Source organism: Canis lupus, chromosome 6 (genome assembly GCF_011100685.1).
Source record: "Canis lupus familiaris isolate Mischka breed German Shepherd chromosome 6, alternate assembly UU_Cfam_GSD_1.0, whole genome shotgun sequence".
Classification (NCBI taxonomy): Eukaryota; Metazoa; Chordata; class Mammalia; order Carnivora; family Canidae; genus Canis; species Canis lupus.
Window position 1 is genome coordinate 24,439,175 of NC_049227.1, and position 22,126 is coordinate 24,461,300.

A 22,126-nucleotide genomic window follows, 5' to 3' on the forward strand; every position below is an offset into this window, starting at 1 on the left:
GAGCCCGCTCTTCCCTCTGCCTATGTCTCTCCCTCTCTCTCTCTCTCTCTCTCTCTCTCTCGGTGTGTGTGTGTGTCTCTCATGGATAGATTAAAAAATATATATTCATATGACCTGCTTCTGCACATGGCAAATGACTGTGAAGTCTTTCTGGGGAACTCAATGGTCACAACCCTAAGGCATGGGTAGAGAAGGGTATGTGATAATGGAATCATTAAAAGTACCTTGATTACAGTAATTTCTCTGACATTGGCCATAGCAACTTCTTTCTAGATACGTCTCCTGAGGCAAGAGAAACAAAAGCAAGAATAAACTATTGAGACTACATAAAAATAAAAGCTTCTACACAGCAAAGGAAACAACCAACAAAACTAAAAGAACTAAACCCCTCTGCCCCCAAAACAATATAATAAAAAATGTCTCCTGACATTGCCAGATGTTCCCAGGGCAAAATTATCCCAGTTAAGGACTACTGACTTGGAAGAAGATGGGTTTACTTCTAAGCATATTGAGTTTGAGGTACCTGTGAGACATTCGAGGGGAGATGTCAGATAAGCACTCAGGCTTATGGATTTGAAGCCCAAAACAATGGTCTGAGTTGATGACTCAGATTTAGGAATTGCAAGCATACAACTGAACTGTGTAACAGGATGGCCTGAGATATAAGCACGACATGCATTTGCACACCCTAATTTCTCAAACTCCTTCAGTGAAATGTTCTTTCTTTTCTTTCTCATTGACTTTCATGTTAGACTACAGAGAGAGGGAGAGAGGAGGGAAAGAGAGAGAGAGAGAAATGTAAGGGGGATGGTGAGTTTGACAGCACTGGACTGAGCTATTCTAAGCATCTAGTTTAAGGGATGGAGGTCTGAGTTCAGTGAATATTTAACCTCATCCTGGCTCATAGTCCTCTAATCTGTCTCTAGGCAAGGTATTTATATTGCTCTAGCTTCTCGTAGGTCTCTTTTGTTTCATTTAGTTTGAAATATCTAGAATTTTTAGAACATTAGTAACCTTTTATAATATAGTATAAGTCTTCTTTTCTTTTTTTTTAGTATAAGTCTTCTTTATAGCAATGCTACATAATGGAGAGGCTATATCTTTGATGATGATAAGTTGGGAGAACCCTCACTTACTGATTCTGTAAATAAATCATAAGAGGCCAAGAGCCTACAAAAAAAGCATAAATGTGCCTGGCAAGACCTCCAATGGCAAATATCTCCCCAAAAGAGGTGGGAGTTTCATGTTTAGACTCATTTCTCCAACTTGGCCAATGACTGACTCCAACTATATTACAGTTGAGGCAGAAAATGGATTGAGAGTGGTTTGTGCAATGGGGCAAAGGTTTTACTTTTCCAAGTTACTCCTTTTTGATGTTACATAAACTACCCTTACCCTCAGATATCATGTGAAAAACTACAGTCAGTGAAACTCCCAGGAATCAAAAGACCAACATAATTGCATCTCGCCTCCAGTCTACTCATTACATCAGTTATGCAATAATATTTATTGACCACCTTCTGTATGACAGACCAGCACTTGGGACAAGGACTATATCAGTGAATATAGGACAGAAAATCTCCATGTCCTCAAGGGGCTTATGTTGTATTAAGGCAGAACTTGGCTTCTCTGATAGGGAGGTGGGCATAAGAGAGTTCTCAGTAGGGGGAACTTTTTAATTCACCTTCTTTGCTCCCTGGTATATAGGACTCTTGGTAATTCTATTTCATTCATATATTTTGAGCCAACTTTTGTGACAATTGCAGATATGGATATAAAGATACCCTTTAAATAGGGCAACAGGAGATGTTCAGGAATGGTAGATGAGCCAATAGAATATACAAGCTGGGTTACCTTAATAAAAATAAAATTCAGCTGTTGAAAAAAAAAGTAAGTCTCACAACCCATTCTGGCCTCCAGACTTTTATGATTATTCGTTGTGATAACATAAAGGGATTATGTTTGGTCCCTTCTTTTTAATCCAGCCATTCTTGATGGAATTTTCATGTGATGTTTTATAATCCACATGCCCTTCAAATTCATATCCTTTCTCTCATCACAAAATTGACATGAAGGCTGAAGGGATAGTCATGGCCAGAACTTCCAGTTCTACTGAACAAACAAATGTTCCCCTTCCTGTATTTTCTGAGCCAAGTGCTGCCCCTCCAGTAGGACAGCATGGAAGATTCCAACTAGAAATGAGGAACGCCCACAAAATGCTTAGAGCTAAATTCTTTAAGGCTGAATTCCAGTAACATTTCCACTGGCCTGCCTTTTCTTATTCTCCCAGAGAGTTATCCTTCTATTTCCATAACATGATATTCTATCCTCCACATAGCAATGCTGGTTTCCAGCTCAAAATTCTTTGTACCACCTCATGCTGCCTCTCATTTGCTAGAATACATCACCAGGCTTTCTATATTACTTTTATCTCTGACAATAATGTAGAAAGCACCACTAGAAAGCATCCTTTTTGTTAACAGTAGCACTACCCTGGTGGCTTCTGCTTCTCCTATATCCTAGGAACCAGTGTCTCACCAGGCAGATTCCGGGAAACATGTGGAGAGAGGCATCTAAAATAATGAAATATGATACAGAGGGATCTAAAATAATGAAATATGATACAAACTCAAGTCTCTACCTACAAAGTCAAACACAACCAACTTTTCTGAGTGTCTTCTATGTGCCAACTGCTTTTGTGCACGTTTTTTAAAAGCAAGCACAACCTCCATTTACTCTAGACCAACAAAATGCAGTATTTGTAAACATAATCATCCCCTAGTGCAACATATTTATTCCATGGCTGGCAATCTTTCTGAATCAATCTATTGAGGAAGAATGAGCTGATTGTTCATCAGATGTAAACATCTATATCTTCCTTAAGTGTATACTCTCCATGGTGCCTCTTGAAGTAACCCAAACAGATGTGCACTAGGAACCATGCTGAAGATAAACAGCTGTTTCTATATTATACACACAAGCAATGGTAAATTCACTTGATGTAAGTCCTGGCTATAAAAATCCAATGAAGCTTAGTTATTCAGTAGGGCTTCAATTTGAATTTGAGATTGCCATTCAAAAATGTCAGCAGCAATGCTGCCAATTTATATTGTAGAACTTACATGTATTCAGACATGTGGTGATGGTGACAGACAACAGTAAATAAAAGATATGTACATAACAAATGTGAAAATGTAGAATTTCCTCTTGCCATCAGCTTTCTCCTACAAATGACCTAGATTTTTCCTCCTCTTTTGAAATTTCAGAAGGCACTTACCTTTAGAAAAATCATCAAATAGGCCAGACTTTTTTCAGTGTCCTTCTTTTCTCTCCACTCCTATCCTCTTGCTTAAACACTGGACTTGGACTGCTAAGACGGCCATAACAAAGTACCATAGACTGGGTGGCTTAAACAACAGAAATTTATTTTCTTACAGCTCTGAAGACCGGAAGTGCAAGTTCAAGGTGTTGGAAGGTTTGGTTTCTCCTCTCTCTTTGGCTTGAAGGTGGCTCCCTTCTTGTTGTGTCCTCACATGATCTTTTCTCTGTGTGTGTGCGCAAACCCAGTAACTCTTCCTCTTACAAGGACACCATCTGTGTGTGTCCCTTGTAACCCTGATGACATCATTTAATCTTAATCACCTCTTTAAAGATCCTACCTCCAAATATAGCTGTGTTGGGGCTTAAGGCTTCAGCATATGAATTTTGGGGAGATACAATTCATATTACATAAAAGGTATATTCCATATTCTATTTCTTTCTTCACTCTCCCTGCTCCCACTCTGTCTCTGTCACCAGGCAGAAGTATTATAGACCCATGTCTCTTACTTCTAAACATGTAAACATCTGTTGAGGGTTTAGACACATTAAAGTTGGCCGTGAAGCCTCAGGTCAATGAAGAAACTCAAGTCTCTACCTACAAAGTCACAGAGCTAAGGAGATGACTAGAGTTGGGAGTCCCCTAGGCTATGAAGCTCAGAAAGTCAGCAGCACACTTGTGTGACAAGAGATTATAGTTCAGAGTTGGAAAACTAAAGTTTCCCCTTCTCTGTCATCCATTTTATGCTTTCTATAGCCAAGAATATCAAAAGGATAATTGAAGAGAAACACCATTTTCTTATTCCTGATTCTCCTTGAGTTGCTCACTCACGGTTTAGAGTATTTCTGAGTACATTTGGGCCTCTTTGCTAGGAGGGTATTTCTGAAACCCTAGAAACCATTCTCAGTAGTCTGGCATTGGGCAGAGGGGGTGTTGCCTGAGTGTTTCCAGTGAGCCACAGCATCACCGCATTGCTGCAGGCTCACCCCGTGGACCCAACATTCCATCAGAGGCTGGTGTCAACCAGTTGCCCAGGCTCTCGTAGCACCTGCTTCCTTCTGTTTATGACATTAAGAACTTTCTTCCTGGGACCAAGATGCATGTGTATACCCTGAAGGTCCTCATCAGAACAAAGCAGCAAAGCTTCTAGATCAATCTGCTCTCTCATGAAAATGGGAAGGAATTCTTCCAGATGATGAGACTGCAGAAATACTTCCAGAGGAGTAGCATCAACCACATCTTCCTCCCACCCCACTTCATCCTCATCCCAAGGCAGATCATCGTCATGATTGTTTTCCTCTCCCTCTTTATCTGCCTCAGCTTCATCAACCTCAGCTGCTCCTTGTCCCTGAAGCAATTCACTGCACATTTTAAACTCCAACCCCCTTTTGATGTCTGACATGTCTTCGGGACTTGATATTTTGTTCTTTCTAAAAACAATATTTCCTAGACCTGGACGGTTGAGAATGGATTCATGTTGCACACATCCATCATCCTCTGCTGAGAACTGGGGCTTCTCTTGGAAGTCCCCTGAGAATGCATCTTCTTCCTCTTCTCTGAACACTTCCATCACATTCCTCTGCCCACTTCTGCTCTCTTTCCCTACCTGCTCTGCTGTATCTTTGTTCTTCTTGAGCTTTAACTTGAAGGTATCTTTAATGCCCTTAGACAGTGACCCAAATGTACCAGAAGCAGAAGCATTTGCAAGGGATGACCTGGAGAATGTGCCATTGGAAGAAGAAAGAGTCCCAGATTCTTCCTTGCTATAGTTGCGAGCCATTTTATTTTGGTGCTTCTCCTGGAGCCTCTCACATTCTTTGATCTGCCTCCTAGCATTTTTCTGAGCCTGCTCCTTCAGCCTGGTAACTTTCTTGGGGTTCATGATATTCTGGGTAGTGGCAGCCTTATCCAGGAGAGCAACACATTCATTTTGTTCTCTGCTGGCAGCCGCATCCAGCGGAGACTGTAAGCTGTTGTCCAGGGCAAAAATGTTGGCACCAAAGTTAACCAGGAATGAAACACAGTGGGTATGACCATTGGAAGCTGCATAATGTAGAGGAGTATTTCCCCAGATGTCACATCTATTGGGATCCCCTCTAGAAGAGAAAATACCAAAAATATATATAAAAACATTTTTTTCTTAGAACATGGGGTCCAAAACAAAACAAAACTGAACAAAATACATTTTAATTAATCCTGCCTTAGCATTCTAAAACTTCTGAAAGTCCAGATATGTCACATCTATCTAGACATCACATGATCAGAAACAAAAGCTCATCCCCTTTTGTCTCCTTTTTAGAAGAAAAGCTTTCCAAGAACACCCTCAAAAAGCAACTTTCATGTCTCATTGTCCGCAATCGATCATGCCTATAAGAAGAGAAATAGAGCTATCATTTTAAATTTAAGTTGATTACTCTGCAGCTAGGAATAAGATTACGTAGTGGTATGCTGGTAAATGCTTAACAACTGGTGAAAAGATCGAAGTTCTGATTTATAGCATGTGCCAATATTTGTGTTATAAATACACCCACCATGACAAAATTCAAGGTACTAATGTGATAAGACAGGACATGGAATTTGGAAGAGATGTCCAAAAGCATACCTTTATAAATTATTTCCACCATATATGTAGATATAATAGATATGCAAAACTTTAAGAGTATAGATAACAGTAAAATGTACTCAAATAATTAGGAAGTGATAATTTTTGAGTATTTAAAAATATAATTTGTTAAGTCATAAGTTTAAATACCTTTATTTTTAATAATGACTGTTTAATGGACTCTCAGACTTCCTGAAAATTTAGCAATCACATCTCATAAACTGGTAAGAGCTGTTTCCTACTCTAACACTGGAGTCACATGTAGGAAAATAAATAATAATAAACAAAACTAGGTTACCACCAGCAAAAAAAAAGAGAGGGGAATGGATGTTAGGTAGGTAGCAAACTGTGTCTGATATAACCATTATTCATATAAAGAGTAGAACATCTCCATTGATTCTCCAACTCACTTCCATGCAATTACAATGTCATATATGTGAATAGTTCTGCAATAGTTTATGGTGGAATTGAGGGCATTGTTAGATGGTTTTAAGACTGGAGACCCCATGGCAGCATAGAAACTGGCTCATGGTTGATGCTTAGTAAGCATTCCTGAGATGAATGAATGCCTAATGAAGTCTTGCCCCAGACTACAACCCCAGCCCTCCTGTAAGATGTTGAGTTACAAATAGGCACAAACAGAAAGTAAAGAAGTAACTTATTGTTAATATGACTCTGGCCCCAAGCCCAAACCACTGCTGAGAACTCTGCTAATACAGGTGCTAAAGGGCATCTTCCCTCACCCTAGACTAGACTCCCAAATCAGGATCTCACTAAACTTCCCCCAGGCTGGCCCATGGAAGGACAGGAGAGAGGGTCTGAGAAAGCCTTTTGACATTCTTGGGGAGATGATTCGTGCCCTTGCAACTACTACATCAAGGCTCTGTGACCCTTCCACTATTCTGTGCTACTCAAAGTTTGGTCTCTGGATTAGTAGTAGCAGTGGCAGCTGCTAGTTTGCTAGAAATGTGAAGTCTTGGACTCCAGCCCAGATGTCCTGAATCAGAATCTGAAGTTTAACAAGATCCCAAGGTGGTATATAGGCTCATTGCAGATTGAGAAGAGCTGCACTGGTTAATGTGGCCCAACCAGTGTCCAATAATTTGATGAGTCAGATTTGTAATTCTTCTCTAGGAACCCCTAATCTCCTCTCATTTTTTCAATTGTGAAGTATCTATACATTCAGTACCATCACCACCAACAACCATCATCATCTCCTTCTTAGAGAAAGACCAGGATAATTATCAGAGGGGTAAAATAAGGCTCCAAGTACTTAACTGATTTGTCCACTGTTGCACAGGGAGCACACTTTGGATCAGGCCTGCCTCCAAGTCTAATAGTCTCCAATACAATACAGCCTTACCTTAACACACCTCAGTTTTTCTACTTCACCAGCTATGAGGCCTCAAGTTTAACTTTCATAGGACTCAGTGTCCTCATCTGTATGAGTATGAGAATAGTTTTTATGGAATTGTTATGTGAATAAGTTGACATAAAGCACTAGAAAAGTGCTTGATACATAGTAAATCTTCAATAAACATTGTTATCATTTCCCTTGTCTCTAAACTCATAATCCTTAATTTCATATCTTTGTTTTTTTCTCACACCCATCTAATAAATTCCCATAGTGCTATAATAGCTCCTGCAACTTTTTAACACTTAAAATCTTACTTAATCTGTTCAACCTTTATGCACCAACCTCCCTGATTAGATAACATGACTCAAAGGGCCAAGCCTATGTCTTTTTGTCCTTTGTATCATATCTCCTAGCAGAAGTCTCAGTCTTAACCTAAAGAAACCAAGCAGGTAAGTAAGTAACTAAATGGAGCCAAAGTCATAGTTGAGTACAAGTTCCAACAGAAAAGAAGAGCTGTCACTCTGTAGCAACTGACTGCCACCTCAAATAAAAGCAGACACAATATAGTGAGAGCTTCCATTTTCCAAACAGAGCCAGAAATCCACAGTCTCATGTGGGATTTTTTGATTTTTAGATGTTGGCTTGAATTTAAAAGAAAAATACAGTGAAGTCCAAATAAAACATATTTGTGGACTAGATCCAGCCCATAAGCTGGTAGTTGGCAACTTCATTCTGAGCAGAGAACAGCATGAACAGATGCACATATGGGTGATGTTAAACATGGCATATCTGGGGAATCAGGGGTACATTTCAGCATGACACGAGTGCATGGAGATGGGGCAGGAGATATCAGTGCAAAGAGGAAGGTAAGAAAATGAAATTCAATCTAAGGAAAGCAAATATTAAATAAGACAGTTCTGTTGGGCAGCCAGTTCCAAGAGGTCTGGTCAGTACTCCTGATTTAATTGTTTTAGATCAAAGGAAACCTTTTTCAGCCTTAGCACAGTTGTATATCTTAGGAGGGCATAGTGTCTCACCCCCCAAAGATGTAGTTTTGCTTTTTATTTATTTTAGCCAAGCACCATATTCAAAAGACTCCTTAAGTACTCTAGACATCAAAGAGGAATTGTAAAAACATCCAAGATGGTACTATAAAGCTAAACAAAAACATACTGGTTAAATTTTCCTGAAATTATTGTTGGATTGCATAACTTAAAAAAGAAATTATTGAGAGAAGTGAGCTATGGTGGGGATATTAAGGGTATTAAAAAGTTTAGGTTAAATTTACATGCTTTGGGACATATGAAGTAGAATTTTCCTGTCTCAAGGGAACTTAAATGATCCCTCCAAAATGGGAGGAAGAACATAAAGAAAACCTTGAGATGACCCCAAAGATGGGTCTCATTTTAAGAATATTTCAAATGCAAAATTCCAAAATTTACAAATGAAACTGTTGGTAAGATGATTTAAGTGTTTCTCTCATGCTTTTAAGCTATTTTTCACTTGCAAAAATTCTATTTAAAGGCAACTTTCCAAGCTTGTGTATAACTTAAGTCAAAATATTTTCTAATGACAAATTTCATGAGGTCCTTCTGAATTCAATCTTTGTCTTTCAATCCTTGGTGTCTTTTGTACTTCTTGATAGAACCATTACACATACCTGCCAGATATTCATTAACTAATCCCCCTCATTCAATTATCTGCATCCTATATTGATGCTATATGGCTTGCCTGGGCTAAATTCAGTCTAGCATGGATTTCTTTTCCAATTTTTTTCCAAAGGAGAAACTCACTGAAGAGATTTTAAAATAATCCATATTTTGCCCTTGCTTTTTGGTGGGTCAGCACATTTGGGCAATAATTTTTAAAGCTGGATTGGTATTAGCACTAAATAGGCAAATTGCTTAACTTACTCTGAGCATCTGGTCCATTTCAATTTTTTCTTTTGGAGTTAATTTGATGTTTTGTGTGTGAAGCTGTTCTCAGGAAAAAAATAGCCTTTCAAAAATGTTTTTCTACATAAGGAATATTTGGATTTACTAATAATCAAAGAAATGTAAATGAAAACAATGTACCACCATTTTCTTGCCCATCAGATAGACAAGGATTAAAAAGAATAGTAATACTCAGTTTTGGCAAGAGTATGGGAAAATGAACAATGTTGAGGGATCATAAAGTGGCTTAAATTTCCTGGCAGGATATGTGCCAAAAGCTTTTAAAACATAGCAATCTCTTGAACCAAGAGATTCTGCCTATCCTAAGAATATATCCTAAGGAAATATTAGGCCCTTGTACGAAGATGAATAAGCAAGGATGTTCATCTCTACTTATTTATGAGTTAAAAGACTGGATTCAAATTTAAGTGTCATGAACAAGCAACTGATTAAATAAATTATGATAAGACCATAAAACAGAATAGCATGTAGTCATTAAAAAAAACAGTGGCATAGGGATCCCTGGGTGGCGCAGCGGTTTGGCGCCTGCCTTTGGCCCAGGGCGCGATCCTGGAGACCCGGGATCGGATCCCACGTCGGGCTCCCGGTGCATGGAGCCTGCTTCTCCCTCTGCCTGTGTCTCTGCCTCTCTCTCTCTCTCTCTCTCTCTCTCTCTCTGTGACTATCATGAATAAATAAATAAAATCTTTAAAAAATAAAAATAAAAAAAATAAAAAAAATAAAAAACAGTGGCATAGATTTCTACTTTTAAAGTTGCAAATGAAAAAAAAGTACAGTCTATAATCTATTGTTAAATAATTAGAAGCAGATTTCAGAATAGTTTGTAGAATATGATTGTCTTTTGTAAGGGGGAAAAATATACATGTATGCACATGTTCTTAAAGGAAAAAGCCTGGAAGGATATATGCCCAAATGTTAATGACTGTGAAAACTGGTTTGATTTTTACTTTATTAACTACATCTTTCTAGTACAATGTAAAATTTTGCAATAAGTGTGTGTCCCTTTAAGAATCAAGGAGGAAGATAACTTGCTTCTATTAGAAAATGAAACAAAACTGAAAAAAATCCATATACACTTAATAGGCAAAATGAAATTTTGTTAATTGGGGCCATTTTCCAAATGTAAGATAACATATGTAATTATTGCTTTTCATCTTTAAATCTTGAAAAGAAAGAATACACAATTTTTAACAAAGCCAGATATTGGACATTAATGATTACCATGTGATCCACTGTCAATGATCAATGATGGATTAATTTCTAAATTCAAATTTTAAAGTTTCCCTTTTAACTCCCTTAAATTTAATTGGCAAATTGATCTCACACAATCCCTAAGCTATGGTCAATATGGGAACCTAAAAAAACTTGTACAAGATTTTTTTTTTCAGCTTGTGTACTCCAGGGCAACTTAACAGAATGTGGGGCCTTACCTTCCTCTTCCTCCACCCACCACAATGTCCAGTCAACTATAATTGATTCTGCATCCAAACTACCAATTAAATCCATCCCTGTCTTCCCATTCCCACTGCCACTGCCATAGTCCAATTTGTCTTTCATCTCAACCATTAAAACAGCCTCTAAACATTTTCTGTGACTGCTATACAGCTACCTGAGCAAGTTTGGTAAACACACATCTACCAGGTGGCTATCCTATATAAACCTGATAAACCTGACAATGGCTCCTATGCCTTTAGAACAAAGTTCAACTCTCCAACAGAGTTTACAATGCTCTTGTGATCCGGCCTTGTCTCTTATAACTTAGCCTCTCCCCTTACAGCCACATCCAGCTATGCTCAACTTCAATGCCTAGACTGCACAGTGCTCTCACTTGGGGGAAACATTCTGTCTTCCATCTTCTGGCCAGCTGCTTCTCACCTTTCAGGTCCCAACTTCAAAGTTCTAAAATGCCTATTATCAGTCTCTGGATTGGGATAGATTCCTGTGTTATTTATTTAGTGCTCTCTCTTTTCCCCTTTGTAACATATATTATACATGACTTACTTAATTTCTGTCTTCATCTCTTAAATCTGATCGCTATGAGGAGAGGAATGGTGTCTCTCTTGTTGATCACAGCATCTCCAGTGGCCAGTAAAATGGCTGGCACATTGCAGATATATATAAATAAATATGTATTAAATGGAAATTAATTCACTTAGTTCTTTTATTAGCATTTTCTTTTTTTCCATTCTTTACTCCTGTTGCATTTTGGTTGCCAACACTGCCTAGCCACTCTGGTAACAAGCAAAAGAAAAGAGCTAGCTAATTCCTGCATTAGAATTTGGGGGGAGTACAGGAGCATTTGTATGTATCTAATAGCTAAAGAGATAATAAAGTTCAGACAGACCGAGATTCCCTTTTATAGCTTGAAGCCAACTACTTCATCTAAGAATCATGGGCTTGCATTAGGACTGAATATTAATAAAAGGCTGTGGGATTATAATGGCATAGATTTAAAAAAATAAAATAAAAACGCATCATTTGTTCCAATCAAGGTTGACATCTTAAAGTCAAGTAGAACAGTGATTCCTTTTTAAACAGCCAACCATTTACATTTCATGGAAAAGATTTTTTAAAAGTGCAGAATTAAAATAGTCCCCCCACCCACCCAAAGCAGATAACAAAGACTTAGAGTTCAGGATCTTTCTATGTGTGGTTCATAAGGGATGAGCCATCCTCAGGTTGGCAGTTTAGTGTGAAAAGAAAATCTCTAGGTAGTTTTCTCCCTTTCTCTAAAAAGACAATTATTTAGACGGTCTATAAAGAACCAAGTATTTTCACTGGCTTCCCTCTCTCTGTTGTCTGAAAAAGCCTACCGGAAACACGGTCTCCAATCAAAAGTATCAGATTGAACTTACCCTCGGCTGCAGATTATTTCTAGGGCTTCCAGATTCCCATGGTAGGCTGCCAGGAGTGTGGGAGTCATACCATCCTCATCAGAAAGATTCAGATCTCTCCTGGTAGCTTCTTTCAAGAGTTCCAGGTAGCTATCACTAGCAGCTTGGTGGTAGCGAGTGGACATTTTTTCTGCTCACCAGAGCCTGGCCAGATATCACTCTCCAGGCAAAGCAGGTTGTCAGTGGAGCAGCCTTCCTATAAAGCTGGTTAATCAGTGACAAGGAAGAGCGTCACCCCAGGACAAAGCTCATTCTAACCTCCTCTATGGAAGGCAGCCAGAAAGGTTCACAGCACTAAACTTGGACCTTTCCTTTCTGGCATGGCCATGACATCGAATATTAAGGACCTCTGTGTTCATCTTGAATGTTGTGAGGCACATTTAATCTTTTTATGTCCATTAGCAAGTCTTGAATGCAATATTGGTCATCTAGGCACAGAGTGTACAAAATAATTTCCAAACAATTCAGAATCTCCACTGAGGAGGTCTATTTTTAAAAAACATTTTATTGAAGTATAATTTATATACTATGAAATTCATCCATTTTAAGTGTATAATTTGATGATTGTTGGTAAATTTACAGAGCAGTGCAAGTATCACCATAATCCAATTTTAGAACATATCTACCACTCTCAAAATATCCCTCATGCTCATATGTAGTCAATCCCTATTCCCATTCCCATTCCCAACCATAGGAAACTACTAATCTGGTTTCTGTCTCTATAGATTTGCCTTATATGGGCATTTCATATAAATGGAATCACAAAATATATATTCTTTGTGTCTAGGGGTTTTTTTTAGCTTCACATAAGTTTTGAAGTTCAATTCCTTTTTTAGTAACAGTACTTCCTTTTTATTGCTGAATAATATTTATTATACCAATACATCAAATTTTAATTATTCATCCAGTAGCTGATGGACTTTTAGATTGTTTCTCCATTTAGATGGTTTTATGAATAATGCTGCTATGAACATTTACACACAAGTCTATAGATATATATTTTTATGTCTCATGGGTTTATATCACAGAGTGGAATGGCTGGGTTATATGACAATTTATATTTAACTTTTTCAGAAATTGCTAAACTGTTTTCCAAAGTGACCATACTCTTTTACATTCCCACAGCAGTGGATGGTGAGAATTTCTCCATATCCTTGCAGCCTCTGTTGTCTTTTTGTTCATTGCTATCCTTAGTGGATGTGAAGTGGTATCATTATGGTTTTAATTTGCATTTACTAATGATTAATGATGTTGAACACATTTTCATATGCTTATTAGCCATTCTTACATTTATATGTAAATTCTCTGCCCATTTTCTCATTGGGATATTGTCTTATTGAGTTATGAGGGTTCTTTATATATTTTGAACAAAAATAATTTATCTGATATATTTTGAACTGAATGAAAATGAAAATGCAACATCTCAAAATTTGTAGGATGCAATTAAAATAGAGCTTGGAGAAGAAATTTGCAGTTTTTATGCCTGTATTAGAGAAGGAGAAATTTCTCAAATCAATAACTACAAGTTCCACCTTAAAGAAAGAAGGAAACAATGGAAAAATTAGTGTAAATAAAGAGCACAATATAAGACCAAAAACATGGTCCAAATCTATCTATAATAAAAATAAATGTAAATGGACCAAATTCATCACTTAGTAGACTCAGCCATATCTTATTTACGATAGTCACAGCTAAAATATAAAATTACAGAATGATTGAAAGCAAAAAATGGAAGTTTTATCAAGAAAATACTGAGCCTGGATGGCTCAGTCAGTTAAGTATCTGACTCTTGATTTCCGCCAGGGTCATGATTTCAGGATGGTGAGATTGAGCCCCACATAGGGCTCTGCCCCGATGTTGAGTCTGCTTGAAATTTTCTCTCTCCTTCTTCCTCTTCTGTCTCCCCACATGCGCATGCATGTGTTTACTCTCTCTCTCTGTTTCTTTTTAAAATATTTTATTTAAATTCAATTTGCCATCATATAGTATAACACCCAGTGCTCATCCCATCAAGTGCCTTCCTTAGTGCCCATCACGTAGTTACTCCATCCCCAAAATCTTTTTTTTTTTAAAAGAAAATACCGACTGGGATCCCTGGGTGGCGCAGCGGTTTGGCGCCTGCCTTTGGCCCAGGGCGCGATCCTGGAGACCCAGGATCGAATCCCACATTGGGCTCCCGGTGCATGGAGCCTGCTTCTCCCTCTGCCTGTGTCTCTGCGCCTCTCTCTCTCTCTCTCTGTGTGTGACTATCATAAATAAATAAAAATTAAAAAAAAAAAGAAAATACCGACAGAAATAGTATAGCTATATTTACATCAGACAAAATACAGTTTAAGACAAAAATTGCTAGGGATAATACATAATGATGAAAGGAACAAGTCATCAATAAAATATGATATTCCTAAACTTGTGTGTATGTAATAACATAGCCCCCAAATAGAAAAAACAAAAATTCATAGAAATGGAAGAGAAAGAACAAATCCACAATCATAGCAGATTTTAATACACTTTCTTAATGTTACATATCAATTAAACTAAAGATTAGAAAAAATATAAAAGATCTGAACACAATTAAAAAGCTTGATTTAAGAATACTATGTAGAACTCTTACTGGATAAAAAATACATGTTCTTTTCAAGCACACAGAAAATATTTATAAAAATTTGCCATCTAATAGAACCAGTGCAGGCCTCAATAAATATAAGATGACAGGTTTCATGGAGACCATGTCCTCTGAAGATACAACAATAAAATTAGAATCTATCACCCTATATAACTGATGAACTATTTATATATTCTCCTGTGGTATTTTTTACATAGTTTTTACCATCAACTACATACCATTTTGCATTGTCTTTTCTTCTCCTTAAACCACCATAAAAACTTCCCATATTGTTACAAAATATTTAATATGTTTGGACAATAGTCCATGGAACTGGGATGCCCGGGTAGCTCAGCAGTTGAGTGTCTGCCTTTGGCTGGGGGTGTGATCTGGATCCAGAAATCAAGTCCCACATCAGGCTCAGTCCAGGGAACCTGCTTCTCCTTCTGCCTATGTCTCTGCCTCTCTCTCTGTGTCTCTCATGAATAAATAAATAAATTTTTTAAAAAAACAGTCCATGTAACTGAAGTGAGGAAGACCTATTTTCAAAGTCTGTATCTATTTATTCTTCTTATCTCTTTTTGTCCAAACCTTTATTCCAAGATAAATTATCTGTCCACTCTGAGAAAATACAAGGCTTTCATCTGCAAGTTTTTCACAATAATTAGCTCCAGGGTCAATGTTTGTTCCTTTTTCTGGTTTCTATGAGAACACCAGTAGACACTGTAGAAGCAACCTGGAGGCAACATTTTTTATTTGTAAAGGGGGAAAAATAATTTTTTTAGCCCAGCGTGTGAAATATTCAAACATGATTATGGATACTTTGAGAACAAGGTTATGTTCCTTAGCTATTTTTTGCATGAGCCACTTAAATTTAAACATAATTGAATTCATTAATGGACTCTAAAGTAGAAAATTATATATAACTTGAGAGAGGGCTTCTCAAAGATGAATTATTTGAAGTAGAATTCTAAGTGCCAATCAGACAAGGAGTCTGTTATGAGATGAAGATGAGGATAATGATATTGTGATAATGATGGGGAGAAGGAGAATGATAAAGGGAAGATGGAGGCAAAGAATAAAGAGAACAGAGCAACCATGGATGAGAAGAAGGGTTGAAAATGGAGATCTCAACTCCAGGAGTACTTATGACTTGGACTTAAACTCTCCTGTGAAATGGAGCTTTTATTTTTTTATTATTTTTTAATGGTAAAAATCCTGGCACTCTTTGGCATTTCCTTGGAAAAACTTTGAAAGAATGGATTATGAAGGGGAAGTAAAACAGAAACAAATGCCGAACTTGAAGATCCTCCTTAACCCATTCCCTCAAAATGAGGTTGACAAAGAGGATTGAACTTGGACCTAGAAGACCTGAAGTCCATATGATCTACAACTTACTGCATCTGTTTGAGTCTCCATTTCTTTGTGGATAAAATTGGAGGATATTGCTCATGATCATATCATCCTCTAAGCCTATAGTAGTAAAGGTGAAATGAGATAAAATTACGAAGTATAAAATATGGTTTTAAAAATGGGAAGAAGCCATGTGATTGTGGCTTCCCATGTGAAGGGAGCAGAAAGAGAGAGAACTAAAACTTAGTAATTGGTCTTTTTTATTTGCTACTGTACTTATCAGAGTAAAAAGGAAACAAAATTGGTAGGAGATGGTGAAGGCAGAGATTAATGAAAATAACTAAGACAGATTTGCATATAATTTAGACAATAACTGCTCATGAGAGATCTGGATAATTGTGGGGCAATTGTGGCTTGTGACTTTATGTTTTGACCATAACTGGCCTTGTGTTTCCACACAATACTTATTTCTAGTATTTGAGAAATACTACTTTCTCATAAGAAATAAGAAATACTTATTTCTAAGTATTTGAGTCTGTTGCTACAGTATGTTGCTGGATTCTCTGAAAGTCAAAGAAGAATATCTGCCTTACACACTGGTAGAAAGACTTTAAGGGTCAGACTTAAATGTCCGTGACCCACTCCTGAATATTTCTGAGCAAATCAAAGCCTTATCAACTTCCTGTTGTAACCAAACCTGCACTGCCCTGCCTCCTTATATTCCTGCTTTATTAGTATGACTTTATAGAGAAATGTCCAACTAGTGACATATGTCCCTCTGGCTGCCACTTAGTTTCAAAGGGAGTAGGCTTTCTTTCCTCTTTTGTTTTTTTGTTTTTTGTTTTTTGTTTTTTTGTTAAACTCACTTATTACCTGACACTTCAAGCATTTAACTATTTCAATTTTAAGATGCCCTGTAGACTCATAAACAGTTCTTTTTGCCAATGACCCAGAGAACACAGGGTTAATTGGCCCCCCAGGGACAGCACTTGGAGAGTCTCTTACTAATGGGTCTGCTCCTCCCCACAAAGCAAAGGCATTGTCCACTCTTCATTGCTGTGTTATAATTTTGCAGTCTCTCCAGCCAGAGTACAGCTACCTGACAGCTGAGTGTTGTAAACAGTTTTCCCACATGCCCTGGAGTCCAATCCTGGCTAAGAGGAAGTAGCCCTTGGATGGAGAATTTACCTAGGATTCTGACTTATCTATAAAAGAGTTCTGTGTGTTCCTTTGCCCAGGGAGAGAGATGGGAGGAACAAAGATTAGTGGTAGTTGGTCTCTCTAGTCTACCCCAAGAAAAACCAATGCCAGCAAAATGGAAACCAAACTTCTCCCTTGTTCTGAAAAGCCATTCACTGCTAATTGGGAAAGAAATTCAATGGCTTGTGCAATCCAGAAACACATATTTTTATTAATGAGATTGCCCCCTAAACCCCAAGAGATCTGGTTTTCAAAAGCAGCCTGTATTTGTTCTCCAAAGCTATTCACTACTAATTACAGAGGAAATTCACTTGTACGGTAGGGAAGCACATTTTTACTAAATAAGGATAAAGAAAAGATCCAAGCAAAATGTTTGCTTTTAACAAGATTACTTCATCTAATGAGCATCTTATTATGAATTTTAATGAAAATAAAAGGAATAACAGAAAGTGAAAAAAAAATAAAAAGGATTACAAAAGTCCTGTTGTTACACAGAAAATTTACAGAAATTAAGCAAGATCATAACAGGCATCGTTTATACATGATTGTATGTGCTGAACTTGGGTTTGTGAGAAATCTACCTATTGAGGTAAAGACATTTTCAAGTCCATTATCCAGAAAATGTAACTTACACATGTATTTTTTTCATCTTTAGCACAGCAATAAAACTCCTCAACCTATTTGATGTGGATTTTTCCTATTCAAAAGAGATTGAACAACCCTGCTTCTCATTTAAACACATATATTACCCCTAAAATACTGAGAAACTTTCCTGTGTTGAAGGTCATTGGTGTTGTTTTTCTTAGAAACATTGTTAAATACAAACATGAGGCAATCAAAGGAACCATTGTCTGCCTTTTTGTTTTTTTCTTCTCCAAATGAAAATATTTATGAAAATATTTAGTTGGGTAAGTCGACTATTGAGATTGTAATGTCCCTGAAGTATTGATTGGCCTTAATGTATTCACATAAGTTTCAAGCCATTCAAAGCCCTGTTTTTCTGCCAGAAAAACACACAGAGCTGTTATTGTACCATCTGGTTTGCATGAGGAATCTCTTGGCATCTCTTAACTGCACATTTTATAAATGCTAAATCCCAGATGGCATTACATTGTAACAGTGGAGAGTTTTATAAAGGTTTCCAAAAACAAATTCTTTAAAATGTGAATGCTGGATAGTCTAAGCAGGGACTATTAATTTAAATTCTACACTTCAATCAGCTGTTAACTAGACAGATTTCCTTTTCCTTTTGCCTTTTCCCCCTTTCTACTTAATTATTGGCTCTGTGAATTGAAGGCTTCAATCAAATACAATCATATGACCCAAAGCTTAGGTTCTTTTTTTTTTTTTTTTTTCCAAAGCTTAAGTTCTTATAAAAGTTGCAAGAACAATGATCACTGGAAAACCTGTATTAGCTGCCATTTTGTTTCAAGATGGCAGAATTTACCACAAAGGAAGTATGTTATAACACCTGTTAGCAGATCATCAAATACCATCAAAACCATTCAACTCTTTCAAAGCTGATAGTTGGACTGGAAACTAGGGAACTGTGAAGACCATGCTTTGTGTTGAAACAAAGCTCTAATACAGTAATGGTTAAGAACACAGATTCTTTTTTTTTTTTTTTTTTTTTTTTTTTTAAGAACACAGATTCTTAAGTCAGGGATTGACGGACACTAAACCAGAAATTAGGGTAGCCGGGGTGGCTCGCGGTTTAGCGCCACCTTCAGCCCAGGGCGTGATCCTGGAGACCAGGGATTGAGTCCCATGTCAGGCTCCCTGCATGGAGCCTGCTTCTCCCTCTGCCTGTGTCTCTGCCTCTGTCTCCTTTCTGTGTATTCTCATGAATAAATAAATAAAATCTTTAAACCAGAAATTAGATTCTGCCATTAATTTGGGTAGATGACCTCTGGGCTTCAATTTTCTCACCAGTAAATGAAAAGAAAACTCCACAGAGTTATTACAAGTAATATTATTTACAGGGTTGTTGCAAGTAAGTAGAGGTGGTATTTGGAAAATACTTTATACAATGTGTGGTGTGTAGTCATTACGCAGTGGATGTAAATTAGTAGTCATCCTACTGGAAATAGAAGCAGAAGTAGAGTAGAAGTAATAGTACTACTAATAGAAAGGTAGGTACTCTCCCTTCTTTAGGTCAATCATAGATGGATAATTACTGCCTTTTCTTCAAATTTCTCTTTCCTCTGCATTTTTCTTCTTTTTTGATCCTATCTTTTACCATGGTACAATAAAAAGAGTACATATTTTATAGTCACAGAGTTGTATTTCAATCTGAGAATATGCATTTGTCTTCTAGGGCTGCCACAACAAAGTGCCTCAAACTGGGCGACTTAACCAATAGCCTTTTTTTCCTACAGTTCTGGAAGTTGGAAATCCAAAATCAAAGTGTCAGTACAGTAGTATTGGCTCCTTCTGAGGGCTGTGAGGGATGGATCTGTTCTAGGCCTCTCCCTTTGGCTTGTAGATGGCCATCTTTTCCCTGTGTCCTCACATGGTCTTCCCTCTGTTTATGTCTCTGTCCAAATTTTCTTTTCAAGTACACCAGTCATACTGCATTAGGGCCCATCCCAATGATCTCATTTTAAGTTAAATTAGAGGCTCTACCTCTAAATACAAAGGCCTTCCAAGAACAAGGCTCAGAATTGGCATATTACCATTTCTACCACATTCTGTTGGCCAAACCAGCCAGATTTAAGGAGAAGGGAGGGCACAGGGAACAAGCTGACCTCAAAGCATGTTGTAAGGGATGGGAGTACAGGAAGGAGTGGAAGATGGTGACTTTTACAACAGATCTCCACATCAGCTTCAGAACTTTAATATTCAACATATTCTATCAACTAAAAGGAATACGCTACATTGCCAAGGAAACCTGTGGTAACCACTGCCCTAGCTACTACCTATGCAGTAATCTATATTGATACTCATATGTATGGGTTTTTATTTAGAACTTCTGAGTCATCCATTTTCCTCAGCTTCCCTATCTCTATCTTTACAGGTTGATGAAGCTTCATATGCCTTTGTCCTAGTTCTTTCTGAGCCCATGACTATTAGGAGGGTTGTGCAACTTGGATCTGTCTAAAGAACCATGGGGGAAAATGACAACATTGTATAGTTACACTGTTCAAGGAACCACCTTATGATGTTTAAGAACATTCTCATTGACATAGTCCTACTTATTTTCCTAAGTAAAATTCATATTTGACATTTGAAAGCTATTTTAAGCTGTATTAGCATAGCTGGTAGAAGTTTCTAGACTTCTTATTTATCTTATACTGCTAAATTCTAATAAATGCCATATTGTACTTCTAAAAGCTAACTTAAACTGCAGGAGAAGCACTGAGCTTTACAACACCCCCTCATACACACACACTCACACACACACACACACACACACAGAAAGAGAGAAAGAGAGAAACAAATTAGAAAGAGTTTGGGAATGGACCTTGGAGACTTAGTTTATTACTAGAGCTCTGCTGCTAATTTCTATATAATCTTGAGCAAGTTACCAAACATCTTAGGTGTCATTTCTTCATTTTACAATAGGGATATGGACTTTGGAAGCCTCATGAATCAAATCTACTCACTTGGGTATTATACCTTTATACCATGAAGTTTGAACCCATGGGCCTTTGATTCTACAGCTTATACCGATCACTTAAAAACAACTCAGATTTACTGTTACTGCTGTTATCACTTTAAAGTTATTTTAATTGTTATTTTATCACCAAGACAATTCAATCAATATAGAAAAAAATAAAGTCAGAAAAACAGCAGTTTCCCATCTCCCCATTCCCATGGATGATTTAGTACATATATTTATAACCAGTAGAAGAATGAGAACACAAATCAGAACCAACAACAGTTGTACTGCAACCTGAGGACAATTGCCAATTTGAACAAAGGCTGAGAACCAGCCACACTGTTGTTTAGGGTAGAATAGGCTGTGTATTTACATGAATGTATAATATCTATGTCAGCAGTATTGGCTGAGCCCATTAGCTCTCCAGTTGGTTTATTGATTGGGTTTGTTTGTTTGTTTGTTTATTAAAAAATGGAACTGTACTCTTGTTTGGTGCTAATTAATAAAATATGTTGGGGCTTCCTTTTTCAAATTAAGTGTGCATGATTGTATATGGAACAAATACTAAGATCCCAGAGCAGGAGGGCTAGGGAAAGGGATATGGAGTTCTTACTTGACTTGAATGTGCACCTGAGGGTGCTTTGTGTAATACATTGTACACTACAGCATCTTATATTTTTTGAGTTGAGTTTCAATAAATTACAATTTTTAACCCATTAAAAAAAAATTTGTAAATAGCCAGCATAGCCAGACTGGGCTGGACTGCCTGATTACTTGCAGGGTCGCCTCCCCTGGGTAACATGGTTAGCTCTCTGGAAATGCCTTCCTGGATTTTCTTTTTAAAAATATTTTTTAAAACACTTAAAATAAATGTTTTTAAAAATATTTTAAAATATTTTAAAAAACATTTTATTTATTTATTCATGAGAGACACAGAGAAAGGTGGAGACATAGGCAGAGGGAGAAGCACGCTCCCTGGAGGGAGCCTGATGTGGGACTCAATTCCAGGATCATGATCTGAGCCAAAGGCAGACACTCAACCAGTGAGCCACCCAGGTGCCTTATCTTCCTGGATTTTCAATGCAGATACACATTTATATACACATGCACAGGCACATAAATCTATAGACATACACATAGTAGGGCTTTTTAAGTAAAATATGAAAACATTAATTATACAACTCAAAGACTCCAATTTCATTGTGGACATCTTTAATATCAGCATCCACAGATCCACCTGAAT

The 22,126-nt window shown here is 37.4% G+C and overlaps 1 protein-coding gene across 3 annotated transcripts in view; it reads right to left on the reverse strand.

Annotated features, from left to right (window-relative positions):
• Nucleotides 1–3,404: 3,404 nt before the first annotated feature.
• Nucleotides 3,405–22,126, reverse strand: part of ANKS4B (ankyrin repeat and sterile alpha motif domain containing 4B) — a 37,472-nt gene continuing 18,750 nt past the window's right edge. For 2 of the 3 annotated variants that reach the window (XM_038540130.1, XM_038540132.1), the window contains 2 exons: nucleotides 12,089–12,331; nucleotides 3,405–5,415 (listed from right to left, as the gene is read on the reverse strand). In XM_038540130.1, the coding sequence (XP_038396058.1) occupies nucleotides 4,326–5,415; nucleotides 12,089–12,252 (1,254 nt within the window). In that variant the 5' untranslated portion in view covers nucleotides 12,253–12,331 and the 3' untranslated portion in view covers nucleotides 3,405–4,325. The remainder of the gene's footprint in view (nucleotides 5,416–12,088; nucleotides 12,332–22,126) is intronic. The other variant, XM_038540133.1, reaches the window with a different exon arrangement.